Source organism: Helicoverpa armigera, chromosome 22 (assembly GCF_030705265.1).
Source record: "Helicoverpa armigera isolate CAAS_96S chromosome 22, ASM3070526v1, whole genome shotgun sequence".
Lineage (NCBI taxonomy): Eukaryota > Metazoa > Arthropoda > Insecta > Lepidoptera > Noctuidae > Helicoverpa > Helicoverpa armigera.
Genome location: NC_087141.1, coordinates 3,996,731 through 4,012,857, shown reverse-complemented (window position 1 = coordinate 4,012,857; position 16,127 = coordinate 3,996,731). Strand labels below are relative to the sequence as shown.

Here is a 16,127-nt window from a genome sequence, read left to right as displayed (position 1 = left end):
CATGTCTGTCATCTGTCAGTCGGACAGAAAGAGATGGAGTGAATATTATGACAATACTATGTCTAATGTTCTATGTTCTGATTCTGACATGAAGTTAAATTCGATGTACTTAATTGAACTGTATTGTATTGAGTTACAGCTTTGAACAATAATGATTTGCGGATCATGTTGTTTTTGAATTCAATTTTTTTATTTCTCTCTATGAACATCGGCAGATTATGAAAACAAAGTTCCGAACAAACAAGCTTTTATTACCTAAAAACAAAAGTGTGAACAGTTGCTAGCCGGCTTTGACTTCTTCTGAGTCATAATATTAATTGTGATGACTTCATATATCAGATAATTGCACCATTCCATGAAATGTTTGTTGTACTGTATTGATTTATTGAAGCTGCTGTCTACTTTAGGGCTCAGTGCAGTGCGACAATTGAGGAACGCATCACATCTGACGAGTAGTCGTAAGTTTTTATCTATTTACCAGTGCCTACCTAAAATTTATCAAATTGAAAATATTATTTAGCGTGTATACCCTTGAGACATCTTGTACCTACTTTGTTTTTATTTAAACAAAGGTTATGGTTGTTTTCATCATCAGGCGGCCCAAGTGTACAACAACAACATACGTGTATCTACATAATGAATACAAACATTAATAAACTGTACAAAAAAGAAATAGTGTAGCAAGGGGTCTCTTAGTATATGCTGATTGACACTACAGTATGAGGTTGCTACTCTGACTTTTGTTTATTTAGTAATAATATAGCCAAATGGTTTCTTTTATGATACGTGGGACATAGAGGGGCTGCATGTCATTCCATATCTTAGTAGCCGAGTAATATTATAACACGATGAAAAGTGTGGCCAGTTTTTATAAAATAAGTCGGTAATTGCAATGAAACTTAAGATTGCTGACTTTTTTCAAATAAAATATTAGTAATGAAATATTGGTACCTACATAACAATTTATCTAATATGAAGATGGGCCATAAAAAAATAATTCTTTCAACAGAAATACATTGACCACTCTCCATTACTCTAAAATATAATACTTGAATAAGCGTGATCGCAGGAAAGACAAATTAGTAAAAAATCACGAAAAAAATCATGAAAAGACAAATCAGTAAACACTTCCCAAAAGTACTTAATTGTGTTGCAGCTGTATAGGTACCTACCTGTCTACTAAATAATGTTGGTTACCTACTTACTACTTTGAAAATATAACATAATATATAAAAATCTTATAAAAGCGTTTTGATCCAGTTCAGAGAGATAATGACAAGAATAAGTTATTTATAAGCTTATAGATTACAGTTATTATTGTTTTGTATCATTTATCATAAAAACCCATAGTAGCAGACACAAGGCAAAAAACCATTGTCTGATGTCATCCATGACCAATGTGGTGTTCAGAGCAAAGTGGATACCTACATAATATTATTGCTATAGTTATAGAGTTGTTCCGTCCGGTGCTGGATAAAGACACTGAATTTAAAAAAATTGTATTCCAATATAATATTTTCTTTCATTTTACTTTCTGATGCTGTAAAGCACAGTAGTTTTGTTCTTTTGCATGCTCTTGGTTTATAGAAGCCAGCATGCTTACAAAACCTTGAAACTTATAAAATTGTGGGTTTTAAGGCACCTCAGTGCAAGACCCGTAGCTGTTGCTGCTCTTGGTATATGTCTCATCAAAGTCAATATTACCTATTGTCGTAAAGCCTTGGCAACCTTATTTTAGTGATATTAAATGCCATGTTCGAGGTAGGTTCTAAACAATTACATTATCTTGTATTGTGTTATTGTTTTAGCCTTGGTTTTACACATAATTAGCAATCTATTTCATCATGAAGGGTACTTACCCCCCCCTTATCAGCGCATAGCTCGATAATAATTTAGAGTGGGTATTATTATCACATCATCAATCAATCAAATCAACTTAGGTACATATTTGCAATAAGTGTAAGTACAATAGGTCTTAACATAAGAAATTGTTATTAGTTACAATCTAGCAAAATTAAACCATAAAACCTAGTAGGTATACCTAGGTTCATTCCACAAACATAATCTAGTCTAAAACCAACTATTTTCCACCAACATCCCATAAATAACAAATGAATTAATGTACATATTCAAAGACCCGCTGTTAAGTACCAAAATCAAAATCAAAAGTCATTTATTCAAAGTAGGCTGAAAATCAGCACTTTTTGAACGTCAAATCTACAAAAGACAGCCCCCAAAACGCCCGCCCTTCACCACTTCCTATGTGTTTTTGCTGGGAAGAAGAAGTGGTGGAACAAACTCCCCTAACCTACCTATATAATAATTATTGTAATGGTATGTTATTTAAATTCCAGCTACTCACAATGCCGCCGTTGACGCTAGACGGAGACACTCTCGGGGAAAAGCACAAACATTTCAACAAGCTTGTGCAAGAAGCTATTGCTAATAAACAATATGAACCACGTAACATTAGTGATGAAGATAGCGACATAGACAACCTTCTAAAAATAAACATCGCCGCCAAAACCAGAAATGTCGACTACATCATCCAAGTTATAAAATCCAACGACATGCTGTACGCAGCCACAGCTATTAAGAAGTCCAGGTGGCTGGTGACAGAGGCGCAGTACGCGCACATTATCAACCCAGAGTACCTGCACACGCAACTGTTACCTAGCATGAACACCAAGACGTTTAACAAGCTCATGCTGCACATTAGACTACATCTGAAGGACGAGAAGCGAGTCGAAACGTTTTATGAATACCTTAAGGATACCGACGGCGCTTGCAAATGGCTGCAAAACTGTTCCATACCTTTCATAGAAAATGTTATAAAAAACGAACGACTCATACCTCTGGATCTTTTCAAACGTTTGTGCAAAAGATCTGCCCATTTTATGAAATATTATACAAGAGTGGAAGCTGACAGTGCATTTGACGTGAAACGGGAATTACTGTTTTTGTTGAAATCTCATACTCTGGATATTTTAAATATATTGGAAGATAAAGTAAATGAATACTATCCCGATATGGGGAAAAAGAAAACCAAGATTGTTATGAAAACATGTCCAGAGAGAATACTGACCAAGTTTGACAGGTATGTGAGCGCAATCGACTTATCAGTAGCAACAAAATATTTAAATAAGAAAGATATTAAATCGTTTCTTCATAAGCAAGCTCCATATATTGTCTGCCGATTGTTTGATAAGAACATTTTGAAACTTTTCATCAATAACATGCCAGAAGAAGAGAGATTTGAGTTCGTAAAAAAAACTTTTATTGACAAGACTGAGATGTCGCTTATATTTACACAAGAAGAAAAAACTATGATTGAATCATCTATAAATCCCTACCAGTGGTATGAGTACGCACCATTCCATGTTGCTCTACCTGAATTAGAAAAGTTGATACGTAAAGAGTCCGCGCCGCCTGAAAGATGTGCTATGCTCTCAGTTCTCATCCGATGTACAAGGCGAAACCCTCAGCATATTAAAACACTGGTCAATTATTACGCTGAAAAACACATCAACGAACCATTTATATTTAAACTCAAATTCGTGAATAATTTGCTTTCAGAAGTGCCTACTCACGAATTTGACGTTGAAACCTGGAATATCCTAGATAAATTGTTCCACAGTATGGAATTATATACAGAGACAGATTACGAGCTACATAACGTTCAAATGTCTCTACAGGCTATTTTATCATACAAACTTCTTCACGATGAACCAATACCAGAAATCATTAAACAAAAGATGAAACTTGGCTGGTCAAAACAGAAACAACTGAATGAAAAACAAGAAAATAAAGTGTTTGCTTATTTACTAGAGTTAGCGATGGAGAAAGTACAGATCGAAAACATTAAGAACGAATCGGAATTACTTGATAATGTCACTCAGTTGACAAATGCGTTGGACTTGCTAAAAGATTGGAAAAAAGATATTAATAACTATCCAATAATTCTAGAGAAAATACATGAGCTAGTTAGCATAAAAGAGAAGAATTCATGGCCTCATTTAAATTTATCTAGTTTGTATTTAACGAATAAATCGTGGCGTAAGTCAATGTTCCAGGATTCATTGGCTCTATGTGTGAGTGAAGACACGTGCCTGAATGCTCTGAAGCACGATCCTCAGTTACTCGAGCGTCACGACAAGGAGATAGACACGTTGCGCAGTAACGATGCCGTCTCGCTGCGGCGTCTGCTCGCCAAGCTGCGCGTCTACTGGCCGCACTCACTCGCTCAGCAGTGGATCGACGCGTACTTGCTAAATCTGAACAACACCACCGGACACAAAGCCGCCTTCAAAGGCCTCTTCTCGCTTCTTCCACAAAAAGAAGTAGTTGAATTCGCAAAAAAGCATGTTCCACACGATTTTAAAATAAACTGGGGAGAGACTGATCAAACTGAAATCAAAATCCAGAAGAATATTGCGAACTACTTATATTACACCAGACCACTGATTCCTTTAGACACGGTGTTGTGTTATGCTAAAGGAGACTACTTACAATATGCTGTACCATCACTTAATTCTATTTCGCATAATTTGAGTGCAATCGAAAGTAGTGAATATGTGTCTAAATTATTGGACGCACCGGTCTCTTTACAAAAACATGGAATCCAGCTTGCATTTTTAAAACTAAAAACTGACGATCTTAAATCACTGTTTTCGAACATTTGGGATCGTACGAAGAACAGTTCAATACAAGCCGTTCTCTTTAAAAACACCTTCGATAAAATGTGCAGCGTCAACAATCCAACAGACGAAACAAAACTCTGGGAGTTGTTGAGAATGTTTATTGGTAAGTTAGATAAATCTGATGGAAATGGTGTCAGTCAAGACATATTTAAAAAATTAGCTAACGTGAAAAAGGTCCCCGTAAGTGTACGAGCAGAATATTACATGACAAGTTATGAGTATCTGACTTCATTACCTGCGAGCGCTAATTGTGAGTCCTATGTCAAGCAGCTTACACAGTACGCACCAGACATAATGGAGAGACTTGAGGATGATTTCGTTGTCGAAAAATTATTGTCATCAGCTGAAGAGAAATTTATTTCGGTTAACAGTGAATTTTTGGAAATATTCGCATGCTACGTATTGTGCGGAAAAAGTCAGGAGGGTCAGCTCAAGAGGTTCCAGACAGTTATAAATCCAGCAATGAAAAAAGCTTTCCAATGCTGGGGTAACATCCATTCGAACGATTTTTACGTTAAGGACAATTTAAAAGAATTTTTAAGAAACTTGGTTTGGAATTTCTTAAAATATTTTACTTCCAATAAAATAACTGTACCCACTAGACTGTTTGCAGAAATAAGAAATATGATGGTAAATGAGTTACCGTTATTGGAGAACTACTTACTAATTACGAGTTGGAAATTGGTTACAGAATATGTTTCTTCAATGAATGAACTCGGATTCAAGTGCGATGTTTTTGATACAACCAAATTAGTCGATTCTGCGCGTTTTGGTAATGGGTGGATGACAGACGAAATGGAAAATCTCTGGAAAGATATTCATGTTGAAATATCTCCTTCATTCGGTGCAGCAGCAGTAAAGTGTCTCAAAGAAGACGTTATCCAATACAGTACAACGATACATAGTTTGTTTTCCGATGCCTTCGAGAGAGCATTCCAAATGTTATCTTTTCAAAATTATTACTTCATTCTAGAAACACTACAGTACATGCTGAGTGATGTTGAATGTATTTCGAGTTATTTAGTCGTTTCCAAAATAATGCCAAAATATGTTGATGACGAGTTAAAACCGAAAAGATCAGAAATACGCAATAAAATAAAGTCACATCCATCATTAACCGTGCAAGTGCATTATAATAATGATTTTTGGGATATAGCAGAAGATTGAGAAATCCAAGTAAAATAATCTACTTACTCACCCATCGGGATTCTTAGATGAATAAAAGAATGTACAAAAGATTGTGAAATCGCGTTGTAAAGACACTATCGAAGGACCTTTGAAAGAGCATTGTTGTTTATCTGCTATAAACGCCCAGCACACTACCTATCGGATTTACACTAGCACACACATTGCTACAACTAGCATTGCTTTTTGTTATTAATATTATACGACTCTTACCCATATTTTATTTATAATTTATATCAATTATATTCATGTTTAAAATTCTAATAAAATATATACTTACAAATATTTTTGTTACCCATTTAATTTTGCTTTTTCCTTCCCCTATTCTGAATTGCGTGCTAGATTAAATATGCTTCAAATAGATCCGATTTGGATGGGGTTTTTAGGTGAAAGCTTTTGTTCCAGAGGTAGTTCTTCGACATAATATTCCATTGAAACCGGCGCAGCTGTTTTAGAGTTATTAGCTATTTCGCCAACATAGTAAAATCCGAATAACAAACGCATGTATAGTTTTTATTTATAATTTAAATAATAAACAGGTTAAAATGTGATAGAAATAAAAAATCACAATAATCTGTCATTAGAAAAATAATACGAGGTCTCACCGGACGACTACTACCTCTCTAGTCCGTGGAGGTGTTATACCATAGATATTGAATACGTAGTATGTTATACTTTTACATCTTACGTACCTACTTCTAGTTCTTCACTTACTGGGACTTAATTCCACTAATTTTATTTAAGCGAATATTGATATTCAACTGAGATTCAATAACGACTCTGTTACGATTTAAGCGCATGGAGCATTACGCAAATAAATATGAACTATTAAATTGTTTTAAATTTAATAAACGTTCTTCTCCTTCTCTGTGATTCAATAATGAATCATATTGTCTGCAATTGATTTACGATTGCAGTAAGATTGTACAGCCGAATAAGTTAGTACCAAATTTCGAGATTCAATAGATATCCATTTTACACATGGTTAAATAAGCAGAATTGAGACCCTGTTCGCAGTATTAGCAATTAATTGGCTAGAACAGATTATAATTATAATTTCTGGCATTTCTTCTATTTTTACTTAAGCGACGATTGATATCCAACTGAGACTGAAATTCAATCACGACTCAATGACGATTGATTGAACCGTATATGGCATTACGCTGATTTTTATTTTGAATAAACGTTTTTACCTATTCTATTCTGTGATTCAATAATGGATTATATTTTCTGCAAATGATTTAAATCATCATCAATGATTGTAGAGCAGACTAACCTATATACCAATAGCAAATCAATGAAATTTCAATAGAATACGATTGGTTTTATATTAGTAGTTGAATGCCCAATATGGTTAAAACTGCTATAGAGATTAAATTTTATTTATTATAAAGCTGGGGCCTGATTCTGCTACCTAATGTGGTAGCAGAATCAGGCCCCAGCAGCAGGTTAAACTATTTTCTTGGATTAAAATTAATGATTCTACTAGAAATACTATTTTATTTTGTACTAAGAACTCATTCGTAATATTGGCGATGCAAAGATTCTAACTAGCGCCTCTAGAGTCAAAATTGTGAAGCTGTCTATTAGAACGACACTTTGACAGATATATACAATTTGTGTCAAAATACCTCGCGAAAAAGCAAAAAGATAAATGTGTCAATTTTTATAGTGACATAAATTGTATAGAAAGGGCTGTCGGGTTGTCAGTGTCGTTCTTAGACAGTTTCTAAATGTCGCCACTAGAGGCGTGCGGATAATCTTTGCATCGCCAATAAAAGATTTACCATTCCCAATAACTGTTTTTTAACTATATTTATACTACAATACACCTATAGTTTTTTTCCTTTCATAGCGGATTACGTTAAAAGTTATTTATTATCTGTGGCGCCGGTTTTCCCCCCCTCCCATCTTCCCCGGCCGGTCCCCTGCCTGCCTGTCAAACAACATAGTGAACAACGCAGTTAGTAGCGCGCTCTGAGTGCTTATGTCAAAAAGTTATAATTTATCCTGAGTGCCTGGCTGACTACTGATCCACCCACACTCGCTGCCGACTTTCGCAAATAAAAAGGATTTTACGAGATTCTTCCTTTGCCTTAGTGCGTAGGTAGGTACGAACTTTACATTGAACTCAATTTGATGAATTAATAACCATTTGAAAAAGTCTTTTGACTTGGTTTTCGTGAATAGGTACCAATATTACCGATAAAGATATTTTCCAGCTCCACCCATCTGACTCATTTAAACTCATGGCAAAAGTACCGTGTTGTTACCTACAGTACAAAGTGATGATTTTCTCGTTAAGTATATAAGTACGAATATAAAAACTAATGAACACCATTTAGGACAGACCGGTTTACAAAAATAGGTGTTGTTTGTTTGCATGATGTCATAACACCGCCGAGGTTTTGAATAGCGTCGATTCATCCAAAACAAAGTTCTATTTTTGAAAATTTTAGGATAACCCAGTAAAATTATAGCGCTTTCGCACTTTTGGATGAACGGTATTAGATACAGTTTTTCTGAGGGCCAACGCTCGCGCTGTTTTGTTGTCCGCCGCCGCGACAGTTAGTGTGAAAGCGCTGGAAGACTTTGCTTTCCGCCTATACCCTGGCCGTAACTTCGTATCTCATGAACCGTGATCGTTTTAGGGTTCCGCACCCAAAGGGTTAAACGAGTATTTTTTGTCCGTTTTATAAATAATGGTACGGAATCCTTGGTGCGCGAGTCCGATTCGCACTTGGCTGGTTTTTCTTGTCCTATAATGACATCAGTAAATATAAGAACATAAATTAGTTTTCCAGGATTGATTATTTAGACCTATCCTATAAACCACTGACATACCTAGTATTTTTTAGGTACAAAATATGTACGTATTTCGTATATCATAATTTATGTTTTTTCAGGTCTACCTACCTGAAAAACTACTGTTCTAGTGTTTTTAGGTAGGTAGGTACCTATAAAATTACGATGCAGTGATTTTTTACATACGAACACCAATTTAAAACTTCGCTCTGCGCTATCTAGCACTTCTGCAGCTATTTTTGATGCTAACCTTGAAATGAACAGAATTTTGGAAGCAGCAAAAATGTCGATAGCTATAGCTAGCATATCTAGCTAGATTTTTGAGAACCGTGTATAAATACATTCCAGCCTAAAATGCTAATGTCGCAATGTGTGAGATAGTTAGGTACCTACTTATCTACGTACTGCCTAAATTTTGACAAGGAATTAGGTTGTAGGTACCTTACATTATGATGATGATGATTACATTATGCTTTTTTGCCATGACGGCTCTGACCTCGTAGTGAAAGTGGCCCACAAAAACCAACCTATTACTTTTGTAAGAAAATCCATAATTTGAAATAGCCTTTAAACTACTTAGATTGTACTGAAAATGTCCATTTATTATGTAATGCCTAATACTAATGGCAAAACACGTAGCAGCTTACGCCACTTACGCTAATCAAGATCGAAACCGCGACAAACAAGTATCTACTTAGTAAAACTTAAACATTTTACGCTGCACACAGGGAGGGACAAACAAATATTTGGTTTAATACTCATAAATGCGTTTACTTTTTTCAGGTCACTACAATGGCGCCACTAGGCTTAGATGGCCTAACTCTCGGGAAGAGACATCAGCATTTCAACAAGTTGGTTAAAGAAGGTATCGCCAACCCTCAACCACAAACAAACATTAGCTTGGACAACGCCGATGTTGAAAATTTACTGAAAATTGATCTGGCGTGTCACAACAAGGATGTTGATTACATTATTGCCGTATTCAAGACTGGCGACATGCTGTGCCTGTCTCGTGCGCTCGCCCATTCTGTCTGGCTAATTACCGATCCACAATATGCGCATATTATCAACCCTGACTATCTAAATTCGCAATTACTTCCACAAATGGGTGTTAAAGCATTCGCCAAGTTAAAAAAACATGTGAGGCATCACATCAAAGACGAAGTACGAGCTGAACAATTTTATTCGGACGAAAAAAATACAAACGACGCTTTAAAATGGTTACCGTATTGTTCAGTAACTTTTATCGAAACTAATATCGAAAAACATATTGATCATTTAAAACTTAGAACATTTAAACGGTTGTGTGAAAGATCGATCAACGTATTTGAGATTGTTTCAAAACACATACAATACTACGAAATAACAAAGTATGCTCGAGCTGCAACTTTTTTACTAAAAGCTGATGTTAATAAGTATTTGGATATAATGGAAAAGAAGGAGGCTATCCAATACATGCCACAACTGAATGACAAAGCGACACACTTAATTATGAAGACTTGTCCGAAAAGAATAATGGACAAATTTGATCAGTATGCAAGTTGTATTGATTTACCAACCTTTTCGAGGTATCTCAAGAAGGATGAAATCAAAACGTTTTTATACGCGCAAGCTGTAAAAGATAGGGATCATCGTTACCAGTTCCACAATTTACGAAGATTATTCAACTACGATGTACTAAAACACTTCATTAAAAGATTGCCAAAAAGCGAGCAATTTGATTTCGTAAAAAAAATATTTATTGATAAGGAAAATGTAGACGCCATCATAGACAATTTAGAGGAAGGCACAGAGCCATATCAGATGAAAATGTTGTGCAGCGTGGTAAATACGCCTGGTTACGTGTGGTATCGCTTCGCTTCTTTTGAACGAGCATTTGAGGACATAAGTGAAATGATATCCAGGGATCTCGACAACAAGAACAAATCGGGGATGCTGAAATTACTTATTTCATGTGCTGACAATAACTTGCACCACATACAAACTTTACTCGAGTATTTTCTTGACAAACACAAGAAGGAGGAATCAAATTTCACGCTCAAATTTACCACAGAATTAATAAAAAACACAAATATTATAGAGTATGATGAGAAAACTTGGAACCTGGTAAACGAACTATTCAAAATATTAAAAATATATGATGAAACTGACAAAACTAATCCTTCTTCTGAAAAGAGCCATCTGATCGTTGAATGTATAATTGTACATAATCTACTACACGACCAGAATATACCTGCGGTTATAAAGCAGAAATTCTCGTTTCAGACTTTAATATCTTATGGAAAAAAACTTAATACAGAGCAGAGAGACAAGATTTTTGCTTTTGTGTACGAAACTATGATTCATAAATTTAAACCAATTACAAAAGAAGAAGACTTTACTGAGTCTATTCAAATTGTATTATGTTTACTACAATTACTTCAGGATTGGAATAAGCAACTAACGGACTATCCTTTCGTAATTGACAAAATCAAAGAATTCGTTAAGATAAAGGAAGATAACTCTTGGAAAGATAGTTTATTGCCTTTATACAACTTTAACAAGTCGTGGCGGAAGTATATGTTTGAAGAATCTGTTATAATTAATCCATGTGAGGAGGCATGCTTGAACGCTCTGAAGCACGATCCTCAGTTACTCGAGCGTCACGACAAGGAGATAGACACGTTGCGAAGTAACGATGCCGTCTCGCTGCGGCGTCTGCTCGCCAAGCTGCGCGTCTACTGGCCGCACTCACTCGCTCAGCAGTGGATCGACGCGTACTTGCTAAATCTGAATAAATCGGAAGGGCACAAGGCTACTATACGTGGTATATGCGCATCTATGCCTCGAAAACCGCTTGCTGAGTTCATAGAAAAATATAAACCAGCAGGTGCAAAAATAGACTGGAGTGCAGTTGATGATCGAGTTCTCAGTATTCAACGCTTTATAGCTAAAAACATGCACATCGCACGGCCGAAACCTGAACCTGACACAATCTTATTGTACGCAAAAGGTGACTATTTACAATTCGCCCTCCCCTCGCTGTTAGCAATATACAATAATTTGAATGTAACCCAAAGTCAAGAACATCTTCCAAAACTTTTAGATGCACCAGTGTCTATTCAAAAGCACGGCATTAGATTAGCATTTCGAAAGCTGGACCACGAAGCCGTCAAAAAAATTTTCTTCGATTGTTGGAAAAGATCGAAGAATCCAAGTATCAGAGTTCTAATATTTCAATTTACTTTCGAATTATTATGTAATGAAGAGGATCCCACAAAATCTGTGAGTCTTTGGGAACTAACTGAATTATTTATTGAAAACTTAACATTTGAAGAAGATAAGAAAATTTACAATTTACTATCGAAGGTACGGAACGTCCCACAAAATATCAGACCAAACTTTTTAATAAAGAGTTACAACTTCATGAAATCGTTAATTGAAAAAGTAAAAGAAGAAGACCGGGGTCATTACAAGTCACTTAGTGCAGACATGGCGGAAGAATCGAGAGATATAATGGAAGACATGTGTCCCAAGTTTGTTACTTCTCTCATAAACGAGTTTCTCGATAAAGACTTTTTCGGCGATGGCAACGATTTCGGAGGGAATAGAGGTATGATATCCGTTATTTCAGCCTATCTACTGTGTGCTGAAAATGAAGACTTACAAATCGAAAAATATGAAAAAGTATTTGTACCACTGATGAGGCGTGCTGTAACAATGCCCAACGTTGTCCGAGACCATTTCCAACGTTTGCTAATACAACTTACGACTGACTTAAAAGATTACGTAGTTAAAAAGAATATGATTATACCTGTTAAAATGTTTTCAAACATACAAGAAGAACTTGAAAAATCGTTGCGTATATCAGAAAATTATATGATGTTAACAAAGTGGAAGCTAACGGTCGATTTGACAAAACTTACTGAAAAATCCAGTTCCAATGAATGGCAAGATATTGTAAATGAAATAGCACCGGAGTTTGGAAAAATTTGTCTAAAATACTTGAAACAAGATGTGGACACGCACTTCCCTTGCATTTATAAACTATTCTCGAAAGCTCTGAATACATTGCTTGAAACACTATTTGAAAACGATAGTGGTAGGATCAAAATTTACGAATGCATATTGGCTGACAACGATTTTGTCCAAGGTTACCTTGCCACAATAGAAATGAGCGGTCGATCATACATGTATAATAAATACACGTATGAAGTATTATGGAACCAAATTATTGAACATCCTTCTGTAGAAGTACAAATGCATTATTATAATAGTATAAAAGATTTGAGAGTCTATTAATATGTCGGATAATGAATCAACGTCGTTGTAAATTTTTTTTAAACTAACCTTTAGAAATCCGTCATTTGAAAAAAAGAATTAATATTATAAAAAAGTTGATTAATATTAACATTTTGAAATTGTATTACTAACCTTACTACTATGCATTGTTAGAAGTTAGGCAACTACTTAGTATTGCTAATATTTTATATCATGGGTACCTACATTTGTTTTGCAAAGCTTTTTTGTGTTTATTTAATGTTGAACAATTAAATGTCATCCACAATATCTGTATTTTATTCCCCTATATCAATACCTCGACGTAAACTTCAAGACAAAGGTAGATACACAATAAATAATTTAAGGTAACAAATATAATGACCACCATAAAATGCTTTGATACCCTAAGTTTTGTAAAAAGAAATATCTACTGAACACCAGAAAAATAAAGTCTAAAAATGTAATAGTACCAGCTATTTTAGTCACGACTTCGCTTTAAATTGTATTCGATCACCAAATTTAGTAAATGATCACCAACTCTTGACGACCAAATTAATGTATTATTTTTGCCTAAATAAGTCACTGTGATTGCCATAAAATGTAGGCTTATTACCAACTAAAGTCTTATGATGCCATATTAAGTAATGTGTCCGGCCGGCAATGCATGCGTGAGTGTGAGTATGACGAGTGACAGGGGAAAATGGAAGAAAATGACATATTGCGCCGACCACAAGTAAAATTGGGAACAGGACAGGATAAAGAAGAAGAAAAATGTGTTTCTCAATACCCCGAAAACACTCTTATCGCACTGGGCCCCGATTCCCCTAAGTTAATAATGTCAAAATCGAATATTAATCGAATCGCAATATGATCGTAATAGCAGTTTTAACCATATCGGGCATTCTGCTACTAATAAAAGACCAATCGAATTCGATTGACATTTGATTGGTGTGCGATTGGTCTGCTATTTTGATGATTTTGGTCTATACGGTAGTTTGCTGTACAATCATTTTGCAATCGTAAATCATTTGCAGACAAAATGATTCATTATTGAATGACAGAAAAGGATAAAAACGTTTCTTTCAAAGAAAAAATAGCGGAATGCCACATACGCTTCAATCGTAATCGACTCGGGATTGGATATCAGTCGAATCGAGTCGAACGTCAATCGAATGGCGCTTAAGTAAAATTAGGAGAATCGGGGCCCGGTTTAGAGGCATGCAATAGGCAATTTTCCACCCTAGTGCAGGAAAAGGGTCCCCATAATGTTATAACTCTTATTGTAACAGGCCGAACTTATTTTTTTGGAGTCAGTTTACTTAAACAGGGTAGCAAGATGTAAAAACTTTGATTTTCATTTTATATTAAAACGCTGGTATAATTTTGATGATCATTTACTACTTTTGGTGATCATTTACTACTTTTGGGATAACAATGATTTATTTGGACTCATTTTGCTTAAATAGGATAGCAGAATTTAAAAACTTTGGTTAGGTATAATCTTACTTTAAAATGGTGGTACAATTTTGGTGATAATTTACTATTTTTGGCTTACGCATGATTTATTTTGGAGTAATTTCACTTAAATCGGATAGCAAAGTGTTAAAACCTTGGTGATAGTTTTACATTAAAATGCGAGTTTCATTTTGGTGATCATTTACTATTTTTGTCTGCTATTTGTTACTATATCTGGTGATCAGTTAAACATAAGCCATAATTTAATAAACTTACTGGGGTCTGGGGCTCGATTATGCTAATTTTACTTAAGCGTCGTACGATTCAGATCCGACTGAGATTTAATCATGACTCAATAACGATTGAAGCGTATATAGCATCCCGCTTGTTTTTCTTTTAAATAAATTTACATTCATTCCACTATTTTTTCTTTGAAATAAACTTTTTATCCTTTTGCCATTCAATAATGAATCATTTAGTCTGCAAATGATTTACGATTGCAATATGAGTGTAGAGCAAACTACCGTATAGACCAAAATCACCAAAATAGCAGACCGATCGCAAACCAATCAAAAATGTCGTTGGAATACGATTGGTCTTATATTAATAAGTAGCAGAATAGGTTCCCGTTATAGTTAAAACTGCTATTGCGATTTTGACATTAACTTCGAATCGGGCCCCTGCAATAACATTATGAAAAAAAACTAAACGTCTCGTGATTTTGAGTAATGAGGGTTTCGTAAAATGGCGTCCACGAGGTGGCAGCACCGAGTCGTCAGGTCCAAATAACTGTCAAAGTGCTTATCTTTACTATGAATAGTGAACGATTTTAGTGTTTTTTTTTATTTTATAATTAAAGCACTGCATTATTGTTGTACTATTGCGGTTGAGTAAATAAAAAAAACTAAATCACATTGTGTTAAAAAAATTTTCAACAAGCTTTTCCTTAGTACCAGTGACTTTTGCACCCTCTCTCTTAGCTCAATTTTTAGTTCGGAAACCTTATTCTGACCGTAGTCCATAATAAAATCAATAACACTTCCAATATAACAGAATTTCAATAAACAATAAGTTCGGCACCTACAATTCCATACTATTTGACAGCTGTTTGGACCAGACGCATACGTGGCGCCACCCGGTGGCAGAAAAAATTTCAAAAACCCTCATTATAATGACCGTCTAGTGAGCGCCTAAGGAAGCGTAACTTTTGACGCATTGGCCCGGGCAAGTGGAGTGAAGATGCAACACTGTTGAATGTTGATTGCAGCCAGAGCATTGAGCCAGAGGCGTTCCCAGAATGTTGCTTTTGTGACATTTTACGTTACTTTTGTCCCTCTCATGTTACCTCCATGTTACACGACTCAACATGTTACTTTTAAGACTGACAAAAAAATACGTTATATAACGTTTTTTTCATGTAGACAATTATGAAAATCAGTGACAAAGTAAGTTGCAGACTCAGGTTGCAGTTTCAGACTTTACTGATTACTAAATTGGTTGGTATTATGGTATATTACATAAATTCACATAATTGACTGTGTTTTTTTTTCTTTTTCTACATTGTCAGTCGATTATTTGATCAACCATTATTACGTATTTTTGGTAAGAAATGGGACCGGATGGAAAGTAATTTTAATTTGTATGTATTAAAGTGCCATAATATGGCACTGTGTCGTTTTCAACTTAATAAATAAAATAATAAGATAATGTTACTTTTATCGT

General features: G+C 35.2%; 2 protein-coding genes across 3 annotated transcripts; both read left to right on the top strand.

The window, feature by feature from the left end:
* The first annotated feature begins 70 nt into the window (after positions 1-70).
* On the top strand, positions 71-6,170 carry LOC135116546 (uncharacterized). Its single transcript, XM_021326978.3, has 2 exons — positions 71-458; positions 2,355-6,170. Exon 2 carries the CDS (start codon positions 2,364-2,366, stop codon positions 5,865-5,867), a length of 3,504 nt encoding a protein of 1,167 aa, XP_021182653.3. The 5' UTR covers positions 71-458; positions 2,355-2,363; the 3' UTR covers positions 5,868-6,170.
* Positions 6,171-7,821: 1,651 nt separating this feature from the next.
* LOC110370842 (uncharacterized) lies at positions 7,822-13,236 on the top strand. 2 transcript variants are annotated; one of them, XM_049843308.2, is made up of 2 exons: positions 7,822-7,992; positions 9,474-13,236. In XM_049843308.2, the coding sequence occupies exon 2, from the start codon at positions 9,483-9,485 to the stop codon at positions 12,969-12,971; it is 3,489 nt and encodes a 1,162-aa protein (XP_049699265.2). In that variant the 5' UTR covers positions 7,822-7,992; positions 9,474-9,482; the 3' UTR covers positions 12,972-13,236. The 2 variants fall into 2 exon arrangements, with proteins under 2 accessions (XP_049699265.2, XP_049699266.2); XM_049843309.2 differs by having other exon boundaries at positions 7,822-7,996.
* Positions 13,237-16,127: the final 2,891 nt, after the last annotated feature.